Below are 23,875 nucleotides of genomic sequence, written 5' to 3'. Positions count from 1 at the left end.
AATTCTGTTCTTTACTGTAGTTTCAACCAGTTTGCCTGGCACTGAAGTCAGGCTTACCGGCCTGTAATTTCCAGGGTCACCTCTGGAGCCCTTAGCTATCCCCCAGTCATTTGGTACAGAAGCTGATTTAAATGATAGGTTAGACACCACAGTGAATAGTTCTGCAATTTCACATTTGAGTTCCTTCAGAACTCTTGGGGGAATATCATCTGGTCCTGGTGACTTATTAGTGTTTATTTTATCAGTTTGTTCCAAAACCTCCTCCAATGACACCTCAATCTGGGACAGTTCCTCAGATCTGTCACTCAAAAAGAATGGCTCAGGTTTGGGAATCTCCCTCACATCCTCAGCTGTGAAGACTGATGCAAAGAATTAATTTAGCTTCTCCACAATGGCCTTAGCATCCTTGAGTGCTCCTTTAGCACCTTGATCATCCAGTGGCCCCACTCGTTGTTTAGCAGCTTCCTGCTTCTGATGTACTTAAAACATTGTTTACTATTACTGTTAGAGTCTTTGGTTACCTGTTCTTCAAATTCTTTTTTGGCTTTCCTAATTGTATTTTTACACTTCTCTTACCAGAGTTTATGCTCCTTTCTATTTTCCTCACTAAGATTTAACTTCCACTTTTTTAAGGTTTCAGAGTAACAGCCGTGTTAGTCTGTATTCGCAAAAAGAAAAGGAGTACTTGTGGCACCTTAGAGACTAACCAATTTATCTGAGCATGAGCTTTCATGAGCTACAGCTCACTTCATCGGATGCATGCCGTGGAAACTGCAGCAGACTTTATCTGGTATTTTTAAGGATACCTTTTTGCCTCTCACTGCTTCTCTTACTTTGTTATTTAGCCATGGTGGCACTTTTTTGGTTCTCGTACTATGTTTTTTAATTTGGGATACGCATTTAAGTTGAGCCTCTATTATGGTGTCTTTAAAAAGTTTCCATGCAGCTTGCAGGAATTTGACTTTTGGCACCGTACCTTTTAACTTCTGTTTAACTAACTTCCTCATTTTTGTGTAGTTCCCCTTTCTGAAATTAAATGCTACAGTGTGAGGCCACTGTGGTGTTTTCCCCGCCCAGGGATGTTAAATTGAATTATATTATGGTCACTATTACCAAGCGGTCCAGCTATATTCACCTCTTCAACCTGATCCTGTGCTCCACTTAGGACTAAATCAAGAATTGCCTCTCCCCTTGTGGGTTCCAGGGCTAGCTGCTCCAAGAAGCAGTCATTTAAGGTGTCAAGAGACTTTCTCTCTGCATCCCGTCCTGAGGTGACATGTACCCAGTCAACATGGGGATACATAATTGAAATCCCCCATTATTACTGAGTTTTTTATTTTAATACCTTCTCTAAGCTCCCTGAGCATTTCACAGTCACTATCACCATCCTGGTCAGGTGGTCGGTAATATATCCCTACTGCTATATTCTTATTATTCGAGCATGGAATTACTATCCACGGAGATTCTGTGGTACAGTTTGGTTCATTTAAGATTTTTTACACTTTCTTTCACATATAGTGCCACTCCCACACCAACACGACCTGTTCTGTCCTTCCGATATATTTTGTACCCTGGTATTACTGTGTCCCATTGATTATCCTCATTCCACCAAGTTTCTGTGATGCCAATTATATCAATAGCCTCATTTAATACGTGGCACTCTAGTTCACCCATCTTATTATTTAGATTTCTAGATCCTATCCCTCACCCCCATCGGTTTGGTAATAATGCCACCCACAGCCCCAGCTGTCAGCCAGTCGCCTTCTGGGGGGCAGAGCTGGACTCTGGGGAAGAGCAGCTCCCCTCCCGGTTGGTGAAGAGGGTCACTCCAGGGAGCTGTAGGGATTTTAGAATGGGTCAGCACCCAGGGACAGGGAGATCCAGGCTTTGCCCATCATTACCTGGCATTACAGGTGTCATGGAGTCCCGGGGCGATGCTCTGGAACTGCTCCCTACAAAGCCAGGCAGGACTCTTTTCTGTGAGCAGCCTGTCTGCAGGACACACAGCTCACACAACTTCCACCTTCCTGGGTCTGACCTCGGAGCATTCAGCCTCCTCTTCCCCTCCGTGCACTTCCCACAGCGAGTCCGCCCAGGCGGGGTCCTGGGGAAGCCAGAGGGTTCTGCACCCCAACTCCGCAGTCAGACAAGACTCTAAGCCAGCCAGTAAAACAGGTTTATTAGACGACAGGAACATGGTCTAACACAGAGCTTGTAGGTGCAGAGAACAGGACCCCTCAGCCGGGTCCATTTTGCGGGGCAGTGAGCCAGACAACCCCATCAGCACTTCACTCCTTGTCCCCAGCCAGCCCCAAACTGACTCCCCCTCCAGCCCCCACTCCTCTGGGCTTTGTCCCTTTCCGGGCCAGGAGGTCACCGGATTCCTTTGTTCTCCAACCCTTTAGCTCTCACCTTGCAGGGGGAAGGGCCCAGGCCATCAGTTGCCAGAAAACAGGGTGTCGGCCATTCACTGTGTCCAGACCCCTGCACACCCCTGCCCTCTAGGGCTCTGCAACGATCATACACCCTTACCCCACCACCTAGATACTTAAGAACTGCCTAGGGGAAACTGAGGCACCCCCACAATATTCAGAGGAAACATTAAGAACAGTCCCACTTTGTCACAACAGGTGCGGAGCTGAAGGAAGGGAAAGGATAACGCTGGACAGGGAGGGGGCTAAGTGTGATGAACAGCACACAGAGCTAGCGGGACGGGACGGGACAGGCACCGGGGTCCTTCTTCATTCCTGGTCTGGCCCGGTTCCCTTAGGACACCCCCTTTCCCATGGAGGTGTGAGGCTATATCTGGTGCGGCTCTGTGCCCAGCCGGGGTCTCACTGCCATGGGGCTGTTCTGTGTAACAGAGACCCCCACATCTGGCCCAGCTGCCTCCGAGGGGCACGGTGGGCAGAGATGTCGCAGTGACCGGGACTGCCCGGGAGCAGAGAGGTGCTGCAGCCATCGGTGTCGTACAGAGTGCCCCACGCAGGGCGAAGGTAAGAGGAGCTGGGAATGGGCTCAAGGGTCCCGGGTTACACAGACCAATGGGAATCTCTGCTGACCCAACCCCATTTATTACCCTGATCTCTGCCACCCTAGGTCCAAGGCTGCTTGTCCTTCCGAGCCAGGGGGCCAGGGTTCCAGCCCACTCCATATTGCCTCTCCAACACTAACAGGAGAGGGGGGCAGGAAGAGGGCAGCCTGGGCAGGGAGCCGGGCTTGTGTTCAGGTGTGAGGGAGCCGTGGGGCTCTAGAGCAATTTGGTGCATGTCTGTGGTGGGGCCTGTCCTGCCCAGTGTGATCTCTCTTCGGGAGGTGGGCGCACATGTGGGAGGGGCTGAGGCCAGCGGGAGCAGGGGCTGGAGAAGGAGATTGGACATTCTGACACTTTTGGGTCTGGCTCCAGCCCCAGTCAGCCCCATTCCCCTCGCCCCCCCAATACCAGCTGGAGCATTAGGGCTTGTCTGGATGGGCCGTCACTGCCCTGTGACCACTCTGTGTTGCAGAGGAACCCGGCGCTGGCCCAGCCGCCCCCGAGGGGCACGGTGGGCAGAGATGCCACAGTGACCGGGACTGCCCGGGAGCAGAGAGATGCTGCAGCCGTCGGTGTCGTACAGAGTGCCCCGCACAGGGCGAAGGTAAGCCCCACCCTGTGCCATTGGCAGCAGGAATCCGAGCTGTGTCCATCCCTCGCCCCCATCGGCCCCATAATAATGCCGCCCTCAGCCCCAGCCCTCAGCCAGTCGCCTTCTGGGGGGCGGAGCTGGACTCTGGGGAATGACAGCTCCCGTCCCGGTAGGTGAAGAGGGTCACTCCAGGGAGCTGCAGGGTGTCTCAATGTATTCATAAGTGACCTGGAAAAAGGGATAAACAGTGAGATGGCAAAACTTACAGACAATACAAAATTCCTTAAGATAGTTAAGCCCAAAGCTGACTGTGAAGAGCTACAAAGGGACCTCACAAAACTGGGTGACTGGGCAAGAAAGTGGCAGATGAAATTCAGTGTTGATAAATGCAAAGTAATGCACATTGGAAAACATCATTCCACCTGTACATACAAAATGATGGATCTAAAACAGCTGTTAACACCAAGAAAGAGATCTTGGAATCATCATGGATAGTTCTCTGAAAACTAGGGCTGTCAAGCAATTAAAAAAAATCAATCATGATTAGTCACACTGTTAAACTGTCACGGAGTGTGGGAGAGTCAGGGCCCTGCACCCCTCTTCCTGGGATTCACTGAGACTCTCAGCCAGCCAGTAAAACAGAAGGTTTATTGGACAACAGGAACAAACAGAGCTTGTGGGTACACCCAGGACCCCTCAGTCAAGTCCTTCTGGGGGAGCAGGGAGCTTAGACCCCAGCCCTGGGGTTCCCTGTGTTCCTCCACCCAGCCCCAAACTGAACCTAACCCTCCCCCAGCAGGCTCCCTCCTGCAGCCTCTGTTCACATTCCCGGGCAGAGGTGTTACCTCCCCCACCCCGTCCTGGCTCAGGTTACAGGCTCTCAGGTCTCCCATTGAAACTCCCCTGCCACATTCCCAGGTCAACACTCCCCGCTCCCTGCTGCATCACATAAACCATAATAACAGGTTTCAGAGTAACAGCCGTGTTAGTCTGTATTCGCAACAAGAACAGGAGGACTTGTGGCACCTTAGAGACTAACCCATTTATTTGAGCATGAGCTTTCGTGAGCTACAGCTCACTTCATCAGATGCATACTGTGGATATCATTTATTTAAATATTTTTGGATGTTTTCTACATTTTCAAATATTTTCAAAGGGTACAGTGCTCACTTCATATTTGTATTACAAATATTTGCACTATAAAAAAACAAAAGAAATAGGATTTTTCAATTCACCTAATACAAGTACTGCAGTGCAATCTCTTTATCACGAAAGTTGAACTTACAAATGTCTGACCCAGGATGGCCGTTCTTATGTTTTGTCCCACGCAGGAAGAATGGGGCAGCACACAGGGGCAGCGCGATCCAGGCTTTGCCCATCGTTACTTGGCATAACCGGGCAGCTGAGGTCCTTCAGTCCTGCTCTGTCCCCTTCCCTCAGGACACCCCCTCTTTCCCACATGGAGTTATCAGGTGTTGGCTGGGGTGGCTCTGACAACAGCACCCTGAGCATCTACACCACCCCCAGGGACAGAGCAGAGCCCCCTGGAGCATCCCGGGGGGGCGGGGGTTGAAACCTACAGGGGATCCAGCTGTGTGCTTCTGACACCTGCTCCATCCACCTCCTGCCCTGAATCTCTCGCTCCTCCCTTGGTCCCTGCAATCCCCTGCCACCCCCTGGCGAGGTCCCAGCAGAGCCCCATTCATGTCTCTAGAGCCCTGTCAGCTTCCTCTCTGTTCCACTCCCCCTTCCCCATGAGGGACCTCACTGGGCCCTACATGTTTGCCAGCTCCCTGCCGAGACGGGCCGCAGGGAGGCCTTCGCTTCTTGCCACTCTGGCCCCTCCAACTCGGGGAAATGGGTCGTTTGTTTATGGCAGTTGTGGGGGGAACTTGACCAACTTGGAGACGAAAGCAGCTCAGTGACTGGGCAGGGTCTCTGCCGCACGCCCATTGTGTGTTCCAGAGAGACCCGGCATCTGCCCGACGCTGCAGAGACCTGGCCTCTGTGTGGAGAAGTGCACCAGGGACACGCAGTGCCCCAGGGGGCAGAAATGCTGCAGCACCGGGTGTGGTCACGTCTGCATGGGAGTCATCGCTGAAGGTATGTTCAGACCTTACACATCAGCATCTCTGTGCTCAGCCCTGCCGCGTGTGCTGATCCCGGGATGAGCTGAGTACAGGGCTCCCCAAGGGCTGAGAGCTGCCTGCCTGAGCTGGGGCTGGGGCTCGCTCAGTCAGGAGCCAGAAGCCCAGTCCCATAAACCTGCCCTGAATGATCCCGACTCCCGGCTGGCCTCAGAGACTCTGAGACTGGCAGATCCTTAACATGGACATGGGGCCTTCTCTCCGCAAAGAGCACCGGTGCAGAGGCTAAGGGCACAAGAGGACAGCGGCCGTGGGGTCTATCTTCCTTCTCCCAGCATGGCCCGTTTCCCTCCCCCACTCCCACTGCTGCACTTCGGTGCGCAGGCTGGGTCTCACTCCGTGTGGCTGTTGGGTCTTGCAGTGAGGCCTGGAGTCTGCCCGGTGTTACCAGGAGGAGCCGTCGGTGCCTGTGATGAGAGATGCCGTTCCGACAGCGACTGCCCGGGCGCCCAGAAGTGCTGCAGCAACGGCTGTGGCCTGGCCTGCGTGGCCGTGAAGCTTGTCGGTGAGAGGCAGCGGATCCTCGTGCAGGGCCCATTGCAGATCAGTCCTTAGAAAGGCACATTCGGGTGGATTTCGAACCCGCTGTGTCCAGGGGGCATTCAGCTGGCCCCGCTGTGCCCCAGACCCGTAGGGACCCATCTGCCCTCCTGCATAGCACAGCCAGAGACCCTCGCCTGGGGAGTCCTGCACCCAGCCCAGAACTCCTGGTGGAGCTAGAGCAGACCTCAGAGAGAGAGATGTTCAGACTTGAGCTAACGCCCAAGTGACACAACCCACCACCCCGCCCTGCTCCTTGCTTCTAACCTGAAGATGTGGGGCCCCAGCTCCCAGCCACTTCTCTCAGAAATCCCTCTCCGTGCAGACAGCTGCAGACCGTGACCAAGTCACCTCAACCTTCTTGAGAAACTAAACAGATGGAGCTTCTGCAGTTGCTCCCTGCAGGGCAGCCTCCAGCCACAGACTCGTTCTCTCTGGCTCACCTCTGCCCCTTCCCAGTGTGTCCACCTGTCCGCAGTGAGCCGGTGCGTCCCTAGCCATAGACCGAGACCACTGGGCACTGAGGGACTCGCTAACCGCTGGGGCTTGGGTTGCTAGTTACCCTGTGCACACAGAGGTGGCATGGCCCAGGGAAGCCTCCTTTTAACATCTTGGCAACATGTGCCCAAGCCCTGGGCTCGCTCTGTGCAAGGCACCGTTAACCCCATCCCCAGCAAACATCCCCTAGGGTGACCAGATGTCCCGATTTTATAGGGACAGTCCCAATATTCGGGGCTTTTTCTTATATAGGTGCTTATTACCCCCCACCCCCTGTCCCAATCTTTCTATCTGGTCACCCTAGCCTCCCACCTCTGTGATGCCCTGCCAGGGAGCGCTGGCGGGAGCTGATTCGCATGTGTGCAGCCATTTGCAGACGCACTACCCCAGCGCTTTGCTCCTGAACTGCCCTGGCTGGTTCCCCTGGCTAGGACTCCACTCTCCTGGGCAGTCTTGCTCCCAGCGGAGGGACAGGCCAGGGCAGAGGGCGCACAAGTGATCTACGAGGGAGGCGGGTGCTGATTTCTCCAGCCCCTCGGTGCTGATTTCTCCAGCCCCTCCCTTCTCACCGCACTGTTTGTGTCACCCTTTGGCCTGCTCTGTCTCAGTGAAACCTGGAGTGTGCCCAGCCAGAGCCCCAGGGGCCAGCCAGGAGCCCTGTCTATCCCCCTGCACCCAGGACAGTGACTGCGGAGGAGCTGCCAAATGCTGCCACCTCCACTGTGGCCCCACCTGTCTTGCCCCCCAGCACGGTGAGTTTGCTGCCCCTCTCGGAGCCCGGCCCCACACAGGCGAGGCTCACTGCTGCGCAGGTGAGAGGCATTTGGGACATGTAGGCATGAGCCAGGACCCACCGCAGAAACACGCTGTAACGCTGCTGGTTCTGGCGGGATCCCACGGAGAGGGGCCAATTCAGGACAAATTGCTTCAAGCAGGGCAGCCACAGCCCAAGCCCGGGGGTCCTTTGCACACCGAGGCAAACCCAACCAGCCAGACAGAGAGGACTTCGGTCTCACCCCACTGGCTAACCACAAGTCACACAAGCAATTCCCTTAGACACCCCAGTTTCCCAGCATCCCCACCAGTGCCCCTCGTTATGGGGACAGATGGTTATGAAAACCAACACCCCAGTAAAAGAAAAAAGGTTCCCTCAAGCCTAAAGGACCAAGCCACAGAGCCAGGTCAAAATACAAATCAGATCTTACCCTCAAATCACACTGTTGCCAATCCTTTAGAATCTAAAATCTGAAGGGTTATTCATAAAAGGGAAAGATAGAGAGGAGAGCTAGAATTGGTTAAATGGAATCAATGACATCCAGTAACGGCAAAGTTCTCGGTTCAGGCTTGCAGCAGTGATGGAATAAACGGCAGGTTCAAATCCAGTCTCTGGAGAACATCCCCAGCTGGGATGGGTCCTTCAGTCCTTGGTTCAAAGCTTCAGGGTCGCCAAGTCCCTCCAGAGGTAGGAAGCAGGACTGAAGACCAGATGGAGGAGCTGCAGCAGCTTTGTATAGTCTCTTGCCATGTGGTCTGTCTTCCTTTGTCCCAAGGACAAGCTGCCCATCCCATGGCCAGGAAACACCTCAGAGTTCTGTCCATAGGCAGGTCCCTGCACACCTGGCTGAGTCCCAAGGCGTGTCTGCCTTCTCTCAATGGGTCAGTTGTATAGCGGATGGTCCTTAATGGGCCATCAAGCAGGCTAGGCAGAGCTGACACCAACTTGTCTGGGGTGTCACCCAGAAGCACAGCACAAGTTTGAAATACAGACAGTACAGAGCCAATACTTATATCTTTAAATACAAAAATGATACATGCAGACAGATAGCATAATCCTAATCAGCAAACAATAACTTTGTCTTAGACACCTTATTTGACCCCCTTTATACAAGGTTTGGTGCCACTACAGGACCCTGGTTGCAACAATGTTCTATACGGTCCCAGTTCAAGTCAATAACGTCACACACGTCCTGAATGGTCCCTGCTCCCCAGCCAGCAGCTCAGACTCAGGCCATCATTCCCGCAGGGAGCTCAGTCCCAGGGGTCTGGGAATGGGGACGTGGGGCACAGAGCACTGGGGGCCAGGGGGCAGAGGACATGGGCCCAGAGAACTGGGGACCGAGGGCCATGATGGAGCAAAGAGTGAGGCCACATGGGGCGGGAGCGCTGGCAGGACAGAGGGCACGTGAGCTGAGGCAGAGAGGGGACGGGCAGCTGAGGGCAGGGCTTGGGGCAGGGAGGGGTCTGGGGGAAGAGGACTGGACGTGCCAGGGCCCCAGCCAGATGGGGTCACAGGGCAGAGAGGGGGCGACCTCAGAGAGCAAAGGGCAAGGAGAGGCCAGGGAAGGTGCTGAGGCAGCAGGCCAGGGGACTGGTTCTGGGCCGCCCTTCAGGCCGGGCCTGGCCCATTTCCCCAAGGAGCCCCCTGCCTGCCGCCCCATTCCCACATGGAGTCGCTGGGACTTGGCTGGGGCAGCTCTGTGACTGGGCAGGGCCTCACTGCCACGCGCCTGGCCTGTGTTCCAGAGAAACCGGGGCTTTGTCCAGCATTTAAAATCAGAGACGAGGGGCCGCCCCTGACGCTGTGCTGGCAGGACAGCGACTGCCACAAGAGAGACAAGTGCTGCAGGAGGGGCTCCAGCTACGTCTGTGCACCGCCCTCCCCCACGGCAGGTGAGACGGCACCTGCCCACGTGGGCTGCTCCAGGGGCACCCGCTGCCCACCCCGTCACTCCCTCCCAGGGGCCGATGGCTCGAGGGCCAGTTTTCTGGTGCAGGGGCTGGGATTCTCTGGAGCCCGTGACCTTTATGTGGGGGGTACCCAGAGTTACTGGCTGGAGCAGGGCACCGGGAGGAGGAGCAGGGAGGGACTAGAGGGACAGGCAGTGAGCAGAGAGCTCTGAGGGCATATGGGGAGATTGGGGTGCCCATGACAGGGGCTGAGGACAGAGGCAACCGGGCCTTTTCCTCCTAAGTTACCATCCTGGGAACGAAAAGGTCTCAGTGCAGTGGGTGGGGAAAGGCTGGAACTCAAGGGCTGAGGCTGGATTGAGGAGAGAGCAGGGTCTTTTGTCAGCCCCATTCCCTGCCATCCCCCCGATATCAGCTGGAGCGTTAGGGCTTGTCTGGATGGGGCGTCACTGCCCTGTGACCGCTCTGTGTTGCAGAGGAACCCGGCGCTGGCCCAGCCGCCCCCGAGGGGCACGGTGGGCAGAGATGCCGCAGTGACCAGGACTGCCCGAGAGCAGAGAGATGCTGCAGCCATCGGTGCCACCAGACATGCCCAGCACAGGGCAGCGGTGAGTGTCTGTCCCCATGCTGGAGGAATGGCAGCGATAGCCCTATGGCAGCATTGGGAATGCAAAGACAGGACCGCACGAGCGGTGGACAGGAACGGGGCTAGAGGCTGGGCCTACAAACGGGCCTCTGCTCTCTGCCTGTCCCAGCGGGTCCATTTCCCTGAGGTCTCCTCTCCCTCCCCACATGGAGGCAGTAGGGGCTCATCAGGGTCCGACTGCCTTGGGCCACCCCGTGTTCCAGCCGGCAGCCTGCCCGGCCACTGGACAAGGAGCCATGGGGCCGGCGGAGAGCCAGAAATACTGCACGAGTGGCTGTGGGCACGCCTGCAGCGCCCTCACCCAGGAAGAGACAGTCCCACTGTGATGAAGCGGGACTGTTCTTAATGTTTCCTCTGAATATTGTGGGGGTGCCTCAGTTTCCCCTAGGCAGTTCTTAAGTATCTAGGTGGTGGGATAAGGGTGTATGATCCTTGCAGAGCCAGACCCCTGCACACACCTGCCCTCTAGGGCTCTGCAAGGATCACACACCCTTCTCCCACCACCTAGATACTTAAGAACTGCCTAGGGGAAACTGAGGCACCCCCACACTATTCAGAGGAAACATTAAGAACAGTCCCGCTTCGTCACATACACGCCCCACGTTTGGAGCCACAGCAGGTGCGGGCAGCGTGGCAGGCTCAGGCACACCCCCGGGCCGTCTTCAGGCCCTGCGCGGCAGCCTTGTGCCTTGGCCTGGGGTCCCACCCACCTGGGCTCTTTGCCTCTGAGGTGACTCGCCAGCACCACCGGGCCCAGGGAATCCCCCTCCCCACGGGCAACTGGCCCCCTGGTGCAGAGAGAAGGGCACACAGGGTCCCAATGACCCCCTGGCACTGCCAGTGAGCCAGCATCCCACGCTCCTCACGTCAACAGCACCCAGCCCCTCCACCTGATCACAGGCAGCTTGGGCTAGGGATGCTCCCTTCCCCGGTGGGCTCAGACCCCTCCCTCGCCCCCCGGCCTCCCTCTGGCCAGCTCTGTGACTGCCCTTGGCCTCTTTCTGCCCAGGGAAGCCTGGATTCTGCCCCGTACGCAACGGGCTCTACGTCAGCTATGAGTGCGAAGCCAGATGCCGAGGGGACGGCGAGTGCCCCAGGGCCCAGAAGTGTTGCCTGCAGGGCTGTGACCACGAGTGCTTGGCCCCTTTGGAAGGTAGGAGGCAGGTTCAGATTGCCCTGCAGGCAGCCCCTCACCTGGGCAAGCGAGACGCTGGGGAGAGACAGGGCAGAGCCAGTCCCTGCGGGTTTATCGGGGTGGCTGGGATAGGCCAGCCTGGCATGTGCCCAAGGCTCTCAGACAAGCTCCCAGGCATAGGGCCACGGAGCCACCATGTCTGTGGAGACAGACAGGGCCCAGGGCTCAGCCTGCGAAAACAAGGAGCCCCGTGTCTGTGACATCACGACAGAACGACCAGTGGTGGGGAGGGTGCTCGTCCCATCATGAGACCCCAGTGAGCCCCCTCACTCCTCTGCCTTCTGCTTTCCAGAGAAGCCCGGCATCTGCCCCCTGACAGACAGGATTGCGTCCGAGTCCCCCTTGTGCAGGTCCTCATGCGCAGGGGACAAGGAGTGTGCGGGGGACCAGAAGTGCTGTGAGAGTGGGTGTGGCCGGACATGCCAGGCCCCAGAGAGAGGTAACAGAGCGGCAGGAGCTGGGCTCCCCTCACTCCAGCATGGGGCTGTCACCCCCGTTAGCATCCCCTGGAACTACCTTGCCCCGCTGGTGAATCCCCCGCAGGAAAGGGTTCACGCCAGCGGCTGTGGGCAAGGCGGGCGAGGGGCAGCTGGAGACCTCCCCACCCCTGCGCCAGGTGCTACCTGCGCTCCAGGTGTGAGCAGAGAGCACCGGGGTTGCAGCGCACCGAGGGGCCAGGAGCCCCGCCTCAAGCATGGGGGTGCCGGGCGCAAGATGTGGAGCCTGCCGCTAAGCAGCCGCTTTGTGCACCTCTGGGTCAGGATCTGCAGCTGCTGAGCGAGGCTGGGTGGGGGGGAGCTGCAACCCGCTGTGTCAGGCCTCTGGACTCCAGGGCCAGGCCGGAGAGCCAGCCCTAAGAATCCCCCAGTGCAGTTCCGAGGGGCCGGTGGGTGCAGCAAGATGGGCTGGCTGTGCCCTCCCCCTGGGGTGGGTCCCCACTGTGACACCCTCTATCCAGCAGCCTCCAAACCTGCCCTTCCCACCCTCTCTTGTCAGAGAAACCCGGCGCGTGCCCCAAGCAGAAGCCCTGGCAAACGCTGGTGCCGTGCAGCGAGCAGGACGCCTGTGCTCATGACCGGGATTGCCCCAGGCAGGAGAAATGCTGCTTCAGCGGCTGTGCCATGCGCTGTGTCCCCCACTACAAAGGTACCCAGCTCGGCTGCAGAGACACCCCCCCGGGACCAGCCCCATTCATCCCCAGGCCAGACTGGCAGTCCAGGGAGAGAAAGGACCCTATGCCAGGGCAGTGCGGCAGAGAGAGGGTGGATGGGGGTGCAGGGGCCAGGAGTGAGCATGTGTCTGCAGAGGGCTTGGGCTGGAGGGGCCCGAGAGTCTAGCTGGGACCCTCCCCGTGGGCAGTTCTCATTACAGGTTGATATGGAGGGTCCCCCGCCTGCCACGGAGGGGTTCATTGTCCCTCTCTTGTCCCCTCCCCCTCCCCAGAGCATCCCGGTGCCTGTCCCAGGGCAGAGGCCTGCAGCGACCCGAGGCAGCCCCGTTCACACCAGTGCCTGGACGACCATGTGTGCGAGAGACACGAGAAGTGCTGCGACACGGGGTGCCGCTGGGAGTGTGTGGCCGTGCGCACAGGTATGGGCACGCTCCCTTCCCCTGCCCTGGGGCTCCCTGGGCTCTGCGCACCCCTGGTGATTGGGCATCTGGGCCCCCTGCTGTGTTACAGAGAGAGAGGACAAGTCTGGGGATGGCCCCACTGACTCGTGCGTGGACGGATGCAGAGCTGACGAGGAGTGTCCCAGAGGACAAAGGTGCAGAAGCAATGGCTGTGGCCGTGTCTGCCAGAAAGTCCCCCGAGGTGAGGCTAGACCTAGAGCCTGGGGGGCAGCATGGAGTGTGGGCCTGCACAGGCCATGGACTGGAGTGCAAAGGGGCACTGCTTGGTTGGGCCCACATGCCAGGGAAAGGAGCCTTGGTATCACTGTGCATGGGCAAGGGAGGGTTCCAGGTGCAGTCACTGCTCACAGGCCGTGCAGGGCTGATATGAAGGTCTAGTCCTCAGCGTCAGGCCCTCTCCGGGGAGCCCTGCCCTGCATGCCAGCACTGGCCAGGTCTGACCGGTCCCGCCTCTCCCAGGTCCCAGACGTCAGGTGTCTCTGCCGAAGCTGGCAGGGGTGTTTCTCTCCTGGCCAGGACCCTTGTGCCCGCTTGGGTCGAGCTCTGTCCCAGCCAGGTTCTGTCCTGCCCTGGTGCCTGGAGTGCGGGAGGCGACATGCCTGACATCTCTCCTGTGGTTGGCTCGCTCCCCAGGCAGGGGACAGTCTGTGCTGGCCAAGTTGTTGCTCATTTATTTTGGTCGTTTGGGGTTGTCACGGGGTCCCCGGGCGATGCTCTGGAACTGCACCCTACGAAGCCAGTCAGGACTCCGGGGAAGTCTCCTCTCTCTGGGAGCAGACTGTCTGCAGGACACACAGCTTACACAACTTCCACCTTCCTGGGTCTGACCTCGGAGCATTCAGCATCTTCTGCCCCTTTGTGCGTTTCCCACAGCCAGTCCACCCAGGCAGGGTCCTGGGGAAGCCAGAGGGTCCTGCCCCCCAATTCCAAAGTCAGATGGGACTCTCAGCCAGCTGGGAACACAGAAGGTTTATTAGACAACAGGAACATGGTCTAAAACAGAGCTTGTACGTACGGAGAACAGGACCCCTCAGCTGGGTCCATTTTGGGGGGCAGTGAGCCAGACAACCACGTCTGCACTTCACTCCTCGTCTGCAGCCAGCCCCAAACTGACTCCCCCTCCAGCCCCTCCTCCTCTGGGCTTTGTCCCTTTCCCGGGCCAGGAGGGCATCTGATTCCTTTTTTCTCCAACCCTTTAGCTCTCACCTTGCAGGGGGAAGGGCCCAGGACATCCGTGGCCAGGAAACAGGGTGTCGGCCATTCTCTGTGTCCAGACCCCTGCACACACCTGCCCTCTCGGGCTCTGCAACGATCATACACCCTTACCCCACCCCCTAGACTCTTAAGAACTGCACAGGGGAAACTGAGGCACCCGCACACTATTCAGAGGAAACATTAAGAACAGTCCCACATCTGATGAAGTGAGCTGTAGCTCACGAAAGCTCATGCTCAAATAAATTGGTTAGTCTCTAAGGTGCCACAAGTCCTCCTGTTCTTTTCGTCACAGGGGTTTCTGTACCTGCGCTGCTGTGTGTTTATACTGGAGGAAGTTGGTCAGAGCAGTGCGCCTGGCATGTGCAGCAGGGGATGGGGGGAGGTTTGGGGTGGCCCGAGCTCCAGTCATGAGGGGGAAGCCAGCTCACCCCGTCTGGAGGGGTCCCTTCTGGGGGAGCTTGTTCCAGTCTGGGGCCAGCCTCAAGGCAGCTCTGTGTCCTGCCCCTACGAGCTTTACCCTCATGGGGGCAGCTCCATCCCAGCAGTCTAGGCTTGGTTAGATATGCAGGGCCCAGGCCCTGAGCTCTTTGACGATAAGGCCTGGGACCTTGAACTGGAAGGGTCCCTTCAAGGGGCCTTCCGTCACCCTCGTTGGGCCCATTGCCGTAGGTCCCCTGTTCCAATCTGGAGTCGTTAGGCTCCAGCAGGCCCGGTGTCTCATGGGCACATGGCCACTCTGTGTTGCAGGCGTCTGCCCAAGGCCCCAGGGCTTTGGGTCCTGCGTGGAGTTGTGCTTTGCTGATGAGGAGTGTCCCCGGGGACAGAAGTGCTGCAGCAATGGGTGTGGCCACGTCTGCATGACAGCAGTCACCGGAGGTGAGCTCAGGCTGGGTCAGCCCTGCCCCAGATGCAGACACTCCCCTCCATGCAGGGCCCGGAGGGGAGGAGGGGTTGGGGTCGCTCAGGGAAGGGGCAGGACCACAGCCCCATTAACCAGCCCTGGATGATCCCGCTGCCCCCCAGACCCCAGGGGCTCTGAGTTTCTACTCAAACTGCTTCTCTCTTTCCTGGGCCCTCTTCCCATAGAGAGCTCCCAGCTCAAGATGCTGAGGGCCAGAGTCGCTTCACTCCTAGGCTGAGCCCGTGTCATGGGGCTGTTCTGTGTTCCAGGGAGACTTGGCCTTTGTCCAGAGTCCCAAGGGGCAGGCCTTTGAGTGGAGCAATGTGGGGAGGATGAGGAGTGTCCCAGGGGGCAGAAGTGCTGCAGTAATGGGTGTGGTCACGTGTGCATGTCCCCAATCTCTGCAGGTAAATTTAGTCCCTCAGTGTTGGTGTCTCCAGAGCTGAGCCCTGCCCCACACACAGACTCTGAGCTCTCGGGGCAGGGCCTGTGTGTGGCCAGCGCCCAGCCCCACAGGGCCCTGGCCTCTCCGTGCCACTATCAGACATTGTGAAATGATTCCTCCTTGCCTCCCCTGTCGCATGCACCGAGAGCTTTTCTGTCAGGAGAGCAAGTGCTGGGAGGCTGGGTGAGACCAGCCCTGCCCAGCACAGACCGCTGGGTCTGCTGGCATCTCACCTCTTTGCCGTGGCGTTCGTGGGACTGTGGGGGGCAGGGATCCTCCCAGCATTATGGACAGGGTCTGGGCAGATCCTTGGGAGATTTGTAGTGGGAAGTCAGCAGGATCTGGGGGAGCCGTGTGGGACCTGTCGGGGGTTTTATGGACACAGACACCCATACAGCTCAGAGTGGGAGCTCCAGTCATGAGGGGGAAGCCAGCTCACCCCGTCTGGAGGGGTCCAGGAGCCACGCAGATGGGTGGCTTCTCCAGCGGCAGCAGAGGGCCCTTTGAGGAAGTGTCTCCTATGTGTTGTCTTAACCTCCGTCAGGAAGCAGCCGAGGGAGCCCAGCGGTGAGCCACAGCTGAGTGCTCCTATGCACAGCGTGACCAATGGCCTTCCCCAACCTGGCAGAGTTCTCACAGCTTAACCCCCTCCCTCTTAGGGTGAAAGTCTCCTGCCGGCTGGGACCTTCTCCCGCCAGCCCCCGTCCGGCATCAGCCTGTGGCCAACCAACCCCTTCCCTTTCTCCTGCGTCCCCTGCGGCTGGAGTTACTGTGCCCTAGAGCATAGCTGGAGGGTCCTGGTCTGCTGCAGAGGGGGCGCTTGGCACCTGGGGGCAGGAGGGGCAGTTTGCAGGGGTCACTGGACTCCCTCCTCCGGCTGCTTCTCCCCACCCCAGCCTGGCAACCCCTTGCTCCCCGTCACCTCCTCTACCACAATGCACCCAGGATGCTGAGGGCCCGTCCTAGCTCCGCTGGGAGCTGCGACATCCTCAGCAAGGTCCAGCCAGCCAATCAGAACATGGCTCTGGGCAGTCAGTGTCCCCAGCCACCCCTAGGTGCTGGGATTCATGGGTGCTACCACGTGCCTGAGTCCACCGGCCCCCTAACGCCCCCCCATACAAGGCCGCCTGATCTCCTCCTGCTGCAGAAAAGCCTGGCACCTGCCCACCGGACCCAGCAAAGTGTCGACACGCAGCCCCCCCAGAGTGTGACAGTGACCATGCGTGCCCTGGGAGGAAGAAGTGCTGCTTTAGGACGTGTGCGATGCGCTGCATACACCCAGAGGAAGGTACCAGTTACGCAGCGAATCCCTGCGCACGGGGGGTGCAGGGCCGAGCGAGTGCTCCTGGCTCCGGCTGCACCGGGCCCATCGGGAGGGGTGTGCCATGCCCTGACAGCCAGCACAGATCACTGCACAGGTCTCATGCGTATCCAGGGCACCAGGAAAGGACCCGGGTACCTGGCTGCACCAGGCCCGTCGGGAGGGGTGTGCCACACCCTGACAGCCAGCACAGACCGCTGTACCGGCCTCACGCGTATCCAGGGCACCGTGCCCTGCTTCACCAGGGAAGGACCCGGGTACCTGGCTGCTTCCCAGCTTTCCTACGGGACAGGGAAACTGGGCACGGGCTGGTGCTGAGCCTGACACTCCCCCAACTCCGGGTTCCCCGCACAGAACTGGAATGGGGCCAGCACAGGGTCCCCGGAGCATATGGGAAATGGGGTTTTCAGCAGAACGTGGGGCAGGGAAAGGGGTAAGTCTGAGTCCAGTCTGTGCCCAAAGCTTCAAGGAAGGTGTCCCCTCGCCTGCCCGTGACCGCTCTGCTTGTTTGCGTTTCAGATGCTGTATAACGAGCGGGCCCAGCACCACAGGAGCTGAAAGGAAGCCGCCCCTTTATCACGGGATGGCCCATCGTTAGACCCCTTTCACTGGCCACGCCCTGCCAACGCAACTTCCAGACCCCTACAGACCCTGCAGCAATAAACTGAATGCCAGCGCCAGGCCCGAGTCTTGTGTTCCCTGCCCAGCTGGGCGTTCTAGCCACCAGCCCGCCCGTCGCTTCCCTTTCGGGGCGCAGCTGAGAAGGTGCCAGATTTCCTCAAATCCACCTTGTTGGAACCACAGAGCGGAGCCGCCTGCAGACCCAACGCCAGCCCCTGGGGCAGAGACGCAGCTTCCTGCCTGCTGCCACCTCAGCAGAGCTCCCGAGACCCAGTGTACTGCATGGGGCCAGCCCAGCCCTGCTGAGCCGAGGGAAAACGGGGCAGGGGGAGCGGACCAGGGATGAGTCCTGCCCCGGGAGCCATTATTCAGTTAGAACTCAAGCCACTCGCTGGCTTTGCCCCCCAAGTCCCACCCCCCAAGCACATCCTGTCCCGCTCTCTTGGGGCTCTGGAGAGCCACTGTAGCCGGGTGTGAGCGGAGCGCTCCCCCCAGAACCCAGGTGGGTACTGTAGCTCTGCTCAGCTCAGCTTCCCGCTCCTGGTCCTTGTCCCCTCGGCGCCAGGAGGTGTCAGAGCTGTTATAAAACCAACTGAGCCGAAGGCCAAGGCCCTGTGCTGGGGGCTGCCCACAGGGCCCCCTGGGTCCTGAGCTCCCCTGGAAGTGTCAGGCCAGGCAGCTGTACTCAGCCACCCTAAAACAACACAGCACCAGTCGAAGGCTCCCGGGACATCGGGGGCATCCTCTAGGGACATCAGTTGTTATGGGCAAGGGGGGCAGTTATCCCCTCCAGACTTAAATAGGGCTGTATGATCCATTATCTCTTTGCTGCCCCACCCGACTAGGGAGACAATTATTAGGAAGGCAATAATTGCCTCATTCTTCTCATGCTGCTCTGTGGGGCAGGCGATGCTGCCCATGCCCCACACCAGAAATCTTCTGAAAAGCTGCCCCTGTTCTCCCACACTTAGTGCCAGTACCGGAGGTCTGCACTCCCCCTGTACCCCCCCAGCCCACTGGCTGGCCATCTCCCCAGTTCTCTAGGCTGTGATTAGTTCCGCCTCCCAGTGCTTTAGGAGGCTGTTGTGGTTTCACTTGCCATTTGGGATAGGATCCCAGCTCACAGTTGTGAAACCCCAGCCACTGAGCATCACATAACCTAACCCCTGCAGTTTGACAATCAGCTGCCCCTAGCCTAGCAGGTGAGCTCAGCTCCAGCCTTGGAGCAAGCCCTGAAAGGGGCAACAGGCAGGGAGATCAGCAAAGGGACAGAGCTGGGGACACATTTCAGGCCAGGCACAGAATGGCACAGCTGATGTGGAGGTCCTGTGCAGAGCCCAAACTGCAGGCATGAGTAATTTCCATATGTTCCCAAGCCCCTTCTAAAGCTCTCAGCAGAGACCTCACTTTAGCCCATATGTTTGAACCACCTAGTTCTGCTGAGCCCTTAGCTGAGGCCTCAGTCCCTGCAAGTAAATCCCCCAGAGCTGCCAAACCCAGTCTTGGAAGCCCCAAGCACAGCCTAGCATCAGTCAAGGGAGCCAGGCTTGGAAAGCAGCTCCTCCCAGACAGCAACAAGCCCCAGCAGTAAGGGGAAGGGGAGGACTCACCAGTATTTATAGGGTTTGTTTCTCTGGCCTCACCAATCACAGGGCAGAAGAGTCCATTTGGGTCCAGAAGGGGAGCTCTGTCTTTGTGTGCATAGCTGTCTGCCCTGCTAATGAGAGAGGCCAGGCCCAGAACGGACTGGATTCTTTGTGGGTTGAAGCAGAACAGATCTGCAACCTGAGGGGGTTGATTTGGTTTTCCCATTTCCATTGGCTGGCAAGCTGGTTCCACCAACCTGCCTGAGTGGACTCTCCGGGGGGTGGAGCCAGAGCCTTTAAATTCATCTCCTGAGCCCAAATACCAGTTTGGTGGGGTAGGGATAGTCTAGTCTAGTCTAGTCTAGTCTTCGCGAGCTGTGAATTTGGCAGTGTCTGTTTGCTGCTATAAGATTCCCTATGTACTCTATTTCAGGGAGAGTTTTTCTGCTGGACCTGAGCATTCTGGGGTGATAATGCCCCTGCACCTTGAGAAATACTTGCTAGCGCTATTTCGGTGAAGAAACACCAGACCCCACCCGGAGGGGACGGGGTGATGACAGTTTATTTTTATTCTAGTGGTTGGCGAAGGCTTCCCTGGGATCAGGGCCCTTGTGCTGGATGCTGTGCAAACGCATAAGAGACAGCCCCTGATGCAGAGAGCTCACGCTCCACCCAGGCAAGACGGGGTGGCAGGGAAATAGAAGCACAGAGACCTGCCCAGAGTTGCAGTGCAGAGGTTAGAACCCAAGTCTCCTGGCTGCCAGCCCAGTGCCTTATCCTACCCACGTTGCCTCTTCCTGTAGCTGGGTGGGTGTCTGAACAGGGCAGGCCCAGCAGATCGAAATGGGTGGCTCTGACACGAAGGTTGAGACGGAAGAGTAGTAGCATCGCCAGTTAAAAGAACTAAAAACTCATGAGACTGTCTAAAGTAGGAAGTGCTGGGTCTCATTCTTTGTCGGCTGGGGCTGTTGCTCATGGGGCTACGTTTTCAGGCTTTTCTGCACAGCCGTTGTTTTAAATGAAGCTGAGATTCTCGTGCTCCCCTGACTCCAGGAGGTGGGGCTTCAAGGAGAACACATGCTGGCACAAGAGTCACGGTAGCGAAGGGCACAGAGCAGCAGGCTGGGAGGAAGGGGATCATGCTTGGCCTGTCACATACTGGGGCCTTGGCAGGGGACCCTGCTGCCCATATGCCAGGGCTGTGCACTCCCCCTACCCAATGTGCCCTGGAGTCCCAAATGCCCCGACCCCCTCCAATAGGGAAGCAGGGGCAGAGTCTGCACTCCAGCCAGAGTTGTGTGCACAGCTCCCTCCTCTCCCAAGGGCACGAGTGACAAGACCTACTTCTGTTTGAAAAGGGTCAGTCCTTGTATTTAACCCCTCAGACCCTCACGAGGTCCCAGGGAAAGGGGTGTTTGGCTGATAGCAGCCCCTGCCTGCCAGCACCGCGCTCCGTGCTGAGTGTTAACACGCAACACACACGTCCATGGCTACAGAACGGCAGCGGGGCTGGGCCAGCTCGGGGGCCACGGGAGCTGGCTCTGCACCTGGGAGACAATGCAACCGCCTCCAGCCAAACCCTGCTGCAGAGGGTCTGGGGGAGCAAAGGTCTGGGCTTCCCAGGCAGGGAGTTGTTTCCCTCAGAAAGGGACAGGAATTGTGCCCAGGAAGACAGGCACCAGCCAGGAACAGCAGCTTCCTCTTCGGCTCCCCCACGCTGGCCAGGGCTAGGCAGTGCCTGTGACAGAAAGGCAATGCTGTCAGGCCCAGGGCGTGCCCACGGCACTTCTCCTTCCCAGCTCCCTCCAAAGATGGCCTTTCCCCCACCAGTGCTTGGGGGCGGTCCCCCCTCCCTCCCAGACTTGGGGGCCTGCTGCCATCCTGGGCGCACAGTCCTGCCCTGAGAGGCCCAGGTCCCAAGCCAGCCCTGGGCTCCGCCCCGTGGCGTTGGGCCGCCCGCTCCATTTACCGGGCGGCCTGCAGGCCCGCAGACATTCCTCCTTTGTCTCAAAGTTGTTCCCGTTGCCGCCGCAGCCGCCGTACACAAACTCCTCGCAGGCCTGGCTGGACCAGTTGTAGAAGAAGCGAGGGAACCTGGCCTTGCAATAGCCGCACACCGAGGGCAGGTGGCAGAGATCTGCAGAGCAAAGGGTTGGGGGGCTGTGAGAGGCAAAGGGGGAGGCTCCAACTGCCCCTGCCACCTAAGGCCCCAGGCACGGGGGCGCTGCTCTCAGAGGGGCCTGCGAAGTGGGGTGGGGGTGGAGGGCAGCAGAGCCGTTCTCTTGCATACGCCCCTCGTCCCGTCACCTGGCATCAGACCCATCCTGCCCTCCACTGCCCAGCTCGGCTACCCCAGGCCTCCTGCCAAGGGTCAGGGCCGGCCCCACCAGGGAAATCCGAGCCCAGGCGCGGGCTGGCTGCAATGCACGTCTCTGCCCGTTAGCGCAAAGGTGTGATGTGCTGGGAAGCCAGGGGCCCTGCCCACTGCTGGGGTGAGCGTTACACGCGGCGTGGCAATGGGCACATTGCTAATGCCCCGGCCCGTTCACCAGGGACCCCACGCAGAGGGCAGCGGGAGCTGGAGGCTGGAGCGAGTTAATGAATTGGTAGCAGGACCTGTTGGACAGGCTCGTCCCAGCCGGGGAGGGACCAGGGCTTCTCAGAGAAGCCACTTCCCAGGCATAAACGTCACCCCACAGGCGATAGGGAACCATGGGACCCTCCACCCCCACTCCTGGGAGCGAGGGTGGATCAGACGCAGCCTTGGCTATGGGGAGGCCACATGAGGCCCCTACAGCCAGAGAACGTCATGCCTCAGAATGGCCCAGCGGCCACGGACCTCTGGTTGCAGGGAAACATCTTTGAGATTCACCCCGCACCCCAAACCGCTCAGGCTGGGCTGCTCCCCGGCTCCAAATCATGGGGCAAGCCCAGCTCCAGGCACCCTCTGCACAGCAAGCAGCCAGCGCTTCCAGCACGTCTACACAGGCCACCCACTGTGGGGAGCAACGGTGCAGACTGGGGTGCAGGCAGGGCTCAGGTACATAAGTCCATCAGAACGGCCAGACTGGGTCAGCCAAAGGCCCATCCAGCCCAGTGTCCTGTCTGCCGACCGCGGCCAGGGCCAGGTGCCCCAGAGGGAAGGAACAGAGCAGGGAATCACCAAGTGATCCATCCCCCGTCGCCCATTCCCAGCTCCTGGCAAACCCCATCCCTGCCCTGCACATTAGAGGCCCCGCCATCCGGCCGCGCTCTGAGCCGCTCCGGAGGATCCCGCACCGTGCTGGGCCCGCAGCAGTGCACCTCTGAGCGGCGGCATGTGGCCGGCGAGAGCAGCCCCGCGGGCTCTGCCATGGGACGCGGACGGTGGAATCGGGGCTCCCACACGTGGGGGTGGCACAGTCTCAGCCCTGTGCTCGGAGGGGGAGGAAGCTGTGTCTCAGCCTGCCCAGCAGCAGCCCCCCTACCGCCCTCGGGCTGGGCACTCTGCTCTGGGGGCCGGCTCATTCCCAGCTGGTGAGGCGCAGGGGCCAGGACCCCCGTACCTGTCACTGCCATCTGGCAGGTGTAGCCACACTCGTCCGGGCAGCACTTGTCGCCCCTGGGGCAGTCGCCGTCGCTGCAGCAAGTGGAGCAGGTGTTGTTCTCCCGGCAGGCACTACAGTTCTTCCCGTCAAACACCCCCCCCACCGGGGCCACCTGGTAGCAGTAACCGGCCTTAACTGCAAAGAGAGACAGGTCAGCGCGCACTGACCGGGCCTGCAGAGATCCACAACTCCACCCTGCACGGGAGTGGGGGGGCTGGGCACATGGGGGGGATCCCCAGATGGGTCTCAGGTCGGGTTTGGCTAGGCACTGCCCCCCCTCCCCAGGCACATCCACTGTCTGCCCCTCGTCCTGCACAGCCCATGGGCGGGCAGCTCCCACGAGAATCCAGCCCCCATCCTCCGCGGGGGCGGGGGAGTTCGTCCCAGGGCTGGACGCCCCAAGGTGCCGCACCTGTGTGCTGGCCCGGCAGGTGCCCGCTCTCAGCACTCACCAGGTGCTGCAGTCGACCTGTCTCCCCGGGACGCAGCGGGCAGCTCGGCCCACAGCGAGAGCAGGGCCGCAAGGAGCACAATGCCAGCCGACTTCATGGTGCTGAGACTCTGGGTCTCGATCCTCAGGGCTGAGGCAGGGCAGATTTAAGCTGTCTGGCAAGCGGGGCTGGTGCGGCAGAGGGAGGGGCCGGCTCCCAGGTGGCCTGTCCGGACCTGTCGGAATCTGACTCCAGCTTATTCCATTCCACTATAAGTGGTCCCAGGTACCCGCCCTGCCCAGCCAAGCCTTGCGCGGTCACCTGGGGAGAGCAGGCAAGGGGAGGAGCCAGCCGGTGGCACAGGTAAGACAAGGCTCTTCCTGCGAACTGGCTTGTCACTGTGCTGAGCCGCATGGCTGGGCCGTATGTCACCAGGGCCACTGGGGAGGGCAGGAACATGCCCCGGCCAGCGGCAGAGCACCCCGGTTATCTCCTGAGACCCTGTGCACCACGCCCCAGGGGACGGGCCCAGCAGATGGTCCAACCCCAGGTCAGGGGGGCCAGGAACCAAACAGGCAACCATCAGCAATGGTTTGGGCCCAAGACTCTGCCTCACTAATAAAATGGTGATGCCCCCCCCCTCTTCCTCCCCCCAGCTGGACAGAGAGGAGAACAGGCTGCCAGGGCAGGAGGGGACGGGGCCCCCAGCACCACATGTCACTCCCTGAAAAGTGCAGGGGTTGATATTGACCAAGCAGCAAAGGGACACGCTGGGAGACCGCAGGAGGCTGGAGCC

The 23,875-nt window shown here is 59.2% G+C and overlaps 2 protein-coding genes across 5 annotated transcripts in view; one reads left to right on the top strand and one right to left on the bottom strand.

The window, feature by feature from the left end:
- The window catches only part of LOC311529530 (uncharacterized protein), a 32,442-nt gene extending 14,908 nt beyond the window's left edge, over nt 1-17,534 (top strand). For 2 of the 4 annotated variants that reach the window (XM_084645507.1, XM_084645504.1), the window contains 15 exons: nt 2,865-2,996; nt 3,507-3,638; nt 5,592-5,729; nt 6,135-6,278; nt 7,420-7,563; nt 9,335-9,481; nt 9,976-10,107; nt 11,155-11,298; nt 11,633-11,779; nt 12,337-12,486; nt 12,784-12,930; nt 13,022-13,153; nt 14,935-15,063; nt 16,681-16,821; nt 17,374-17,534. In XM_084645507.1, coding sequence (XP_084501633.1) covers nt 2,865-2,996; nt 3,507-3,638; nt 5,592-5,729; nt 6,135-6,278; nt 7,420-7,563; nt 9,335-9,481; nt 9,976-10,107; nt 11,155-11,298; nt 11,633-11,779; nt 12,337-12,486; nt 12,784-12,930; nt 13,022-13,153; nt 14,935-15,063; nt 16,681-16,821; nt 17,374-17,384 — 1,970 coding nt within the window. In that variant the 3' untranslated portion in view covers nt 17,385-17,534. The remainder of the gene's footprint in view (nt 1-2,864; nt 2,997-3,506; nt 3,639-5,591; nt 5,730-6,134; nt 6,279-7,419; nt 7,564-9,334; nt 9,482-9,975; nt 10,108-11,154; nt 11,299-11,632; nt 11,780-12,336; nt 12,487-12,783; nt 12,931-13,021; nt 13,154-14,934; nt 15,064-16,680; nt 16,822-17,373) is intronic. The other 2 variants (XM_084645505.1, XM_084645506.1) reach the window with 2 other exon arrangements.
- A 1,533-nt stretch (nt 17,535-19,067) lies between these two features.
- On the bottom strand, nt 19,068-23,240 carry LOC311529532 (eppin-like). The gene is made up of 4 exons (XM_084645509.1): nt 23,101-23,240; nt 22,607-22,783; nt 21,031-21,198; nt 19,068-20,799 (listed from the first exon to the last, which is right to left on the bottom strand). The coding sequence occupies exons 1-4, from the start codon at nt 23,195-23,197 to the stop codon at nt 20,789-20,791; spliced, it is 453 nt and encodes a 150-aa protein (XP_084501635.1). The 5' UTR covers nt 23,198-23,240; the 3' UTR covers nt 19,068-20,788.
- Between the last annotated feature and the right edge of the window lie 635 nt (nt 23,241-23,875).

The sequence above is a fragment of the Lepidochelys olivacea genome, assembly GCF_965140295.1.
Source record: "Lepidochelys olivacea isolate rLepOli2 genome assembly, chromosome: 13".
Taxonomy (NCBI): Eukaryota; Metazoa; Chordata; order Testudines; family Cheloniidae; genus Lepidochelys; species Lepidochelys olivacea.
Note: the sequence above shows the minus strand (reverse complement) of the source record. Positions and strands in the feature narration are given on the sequence as shown.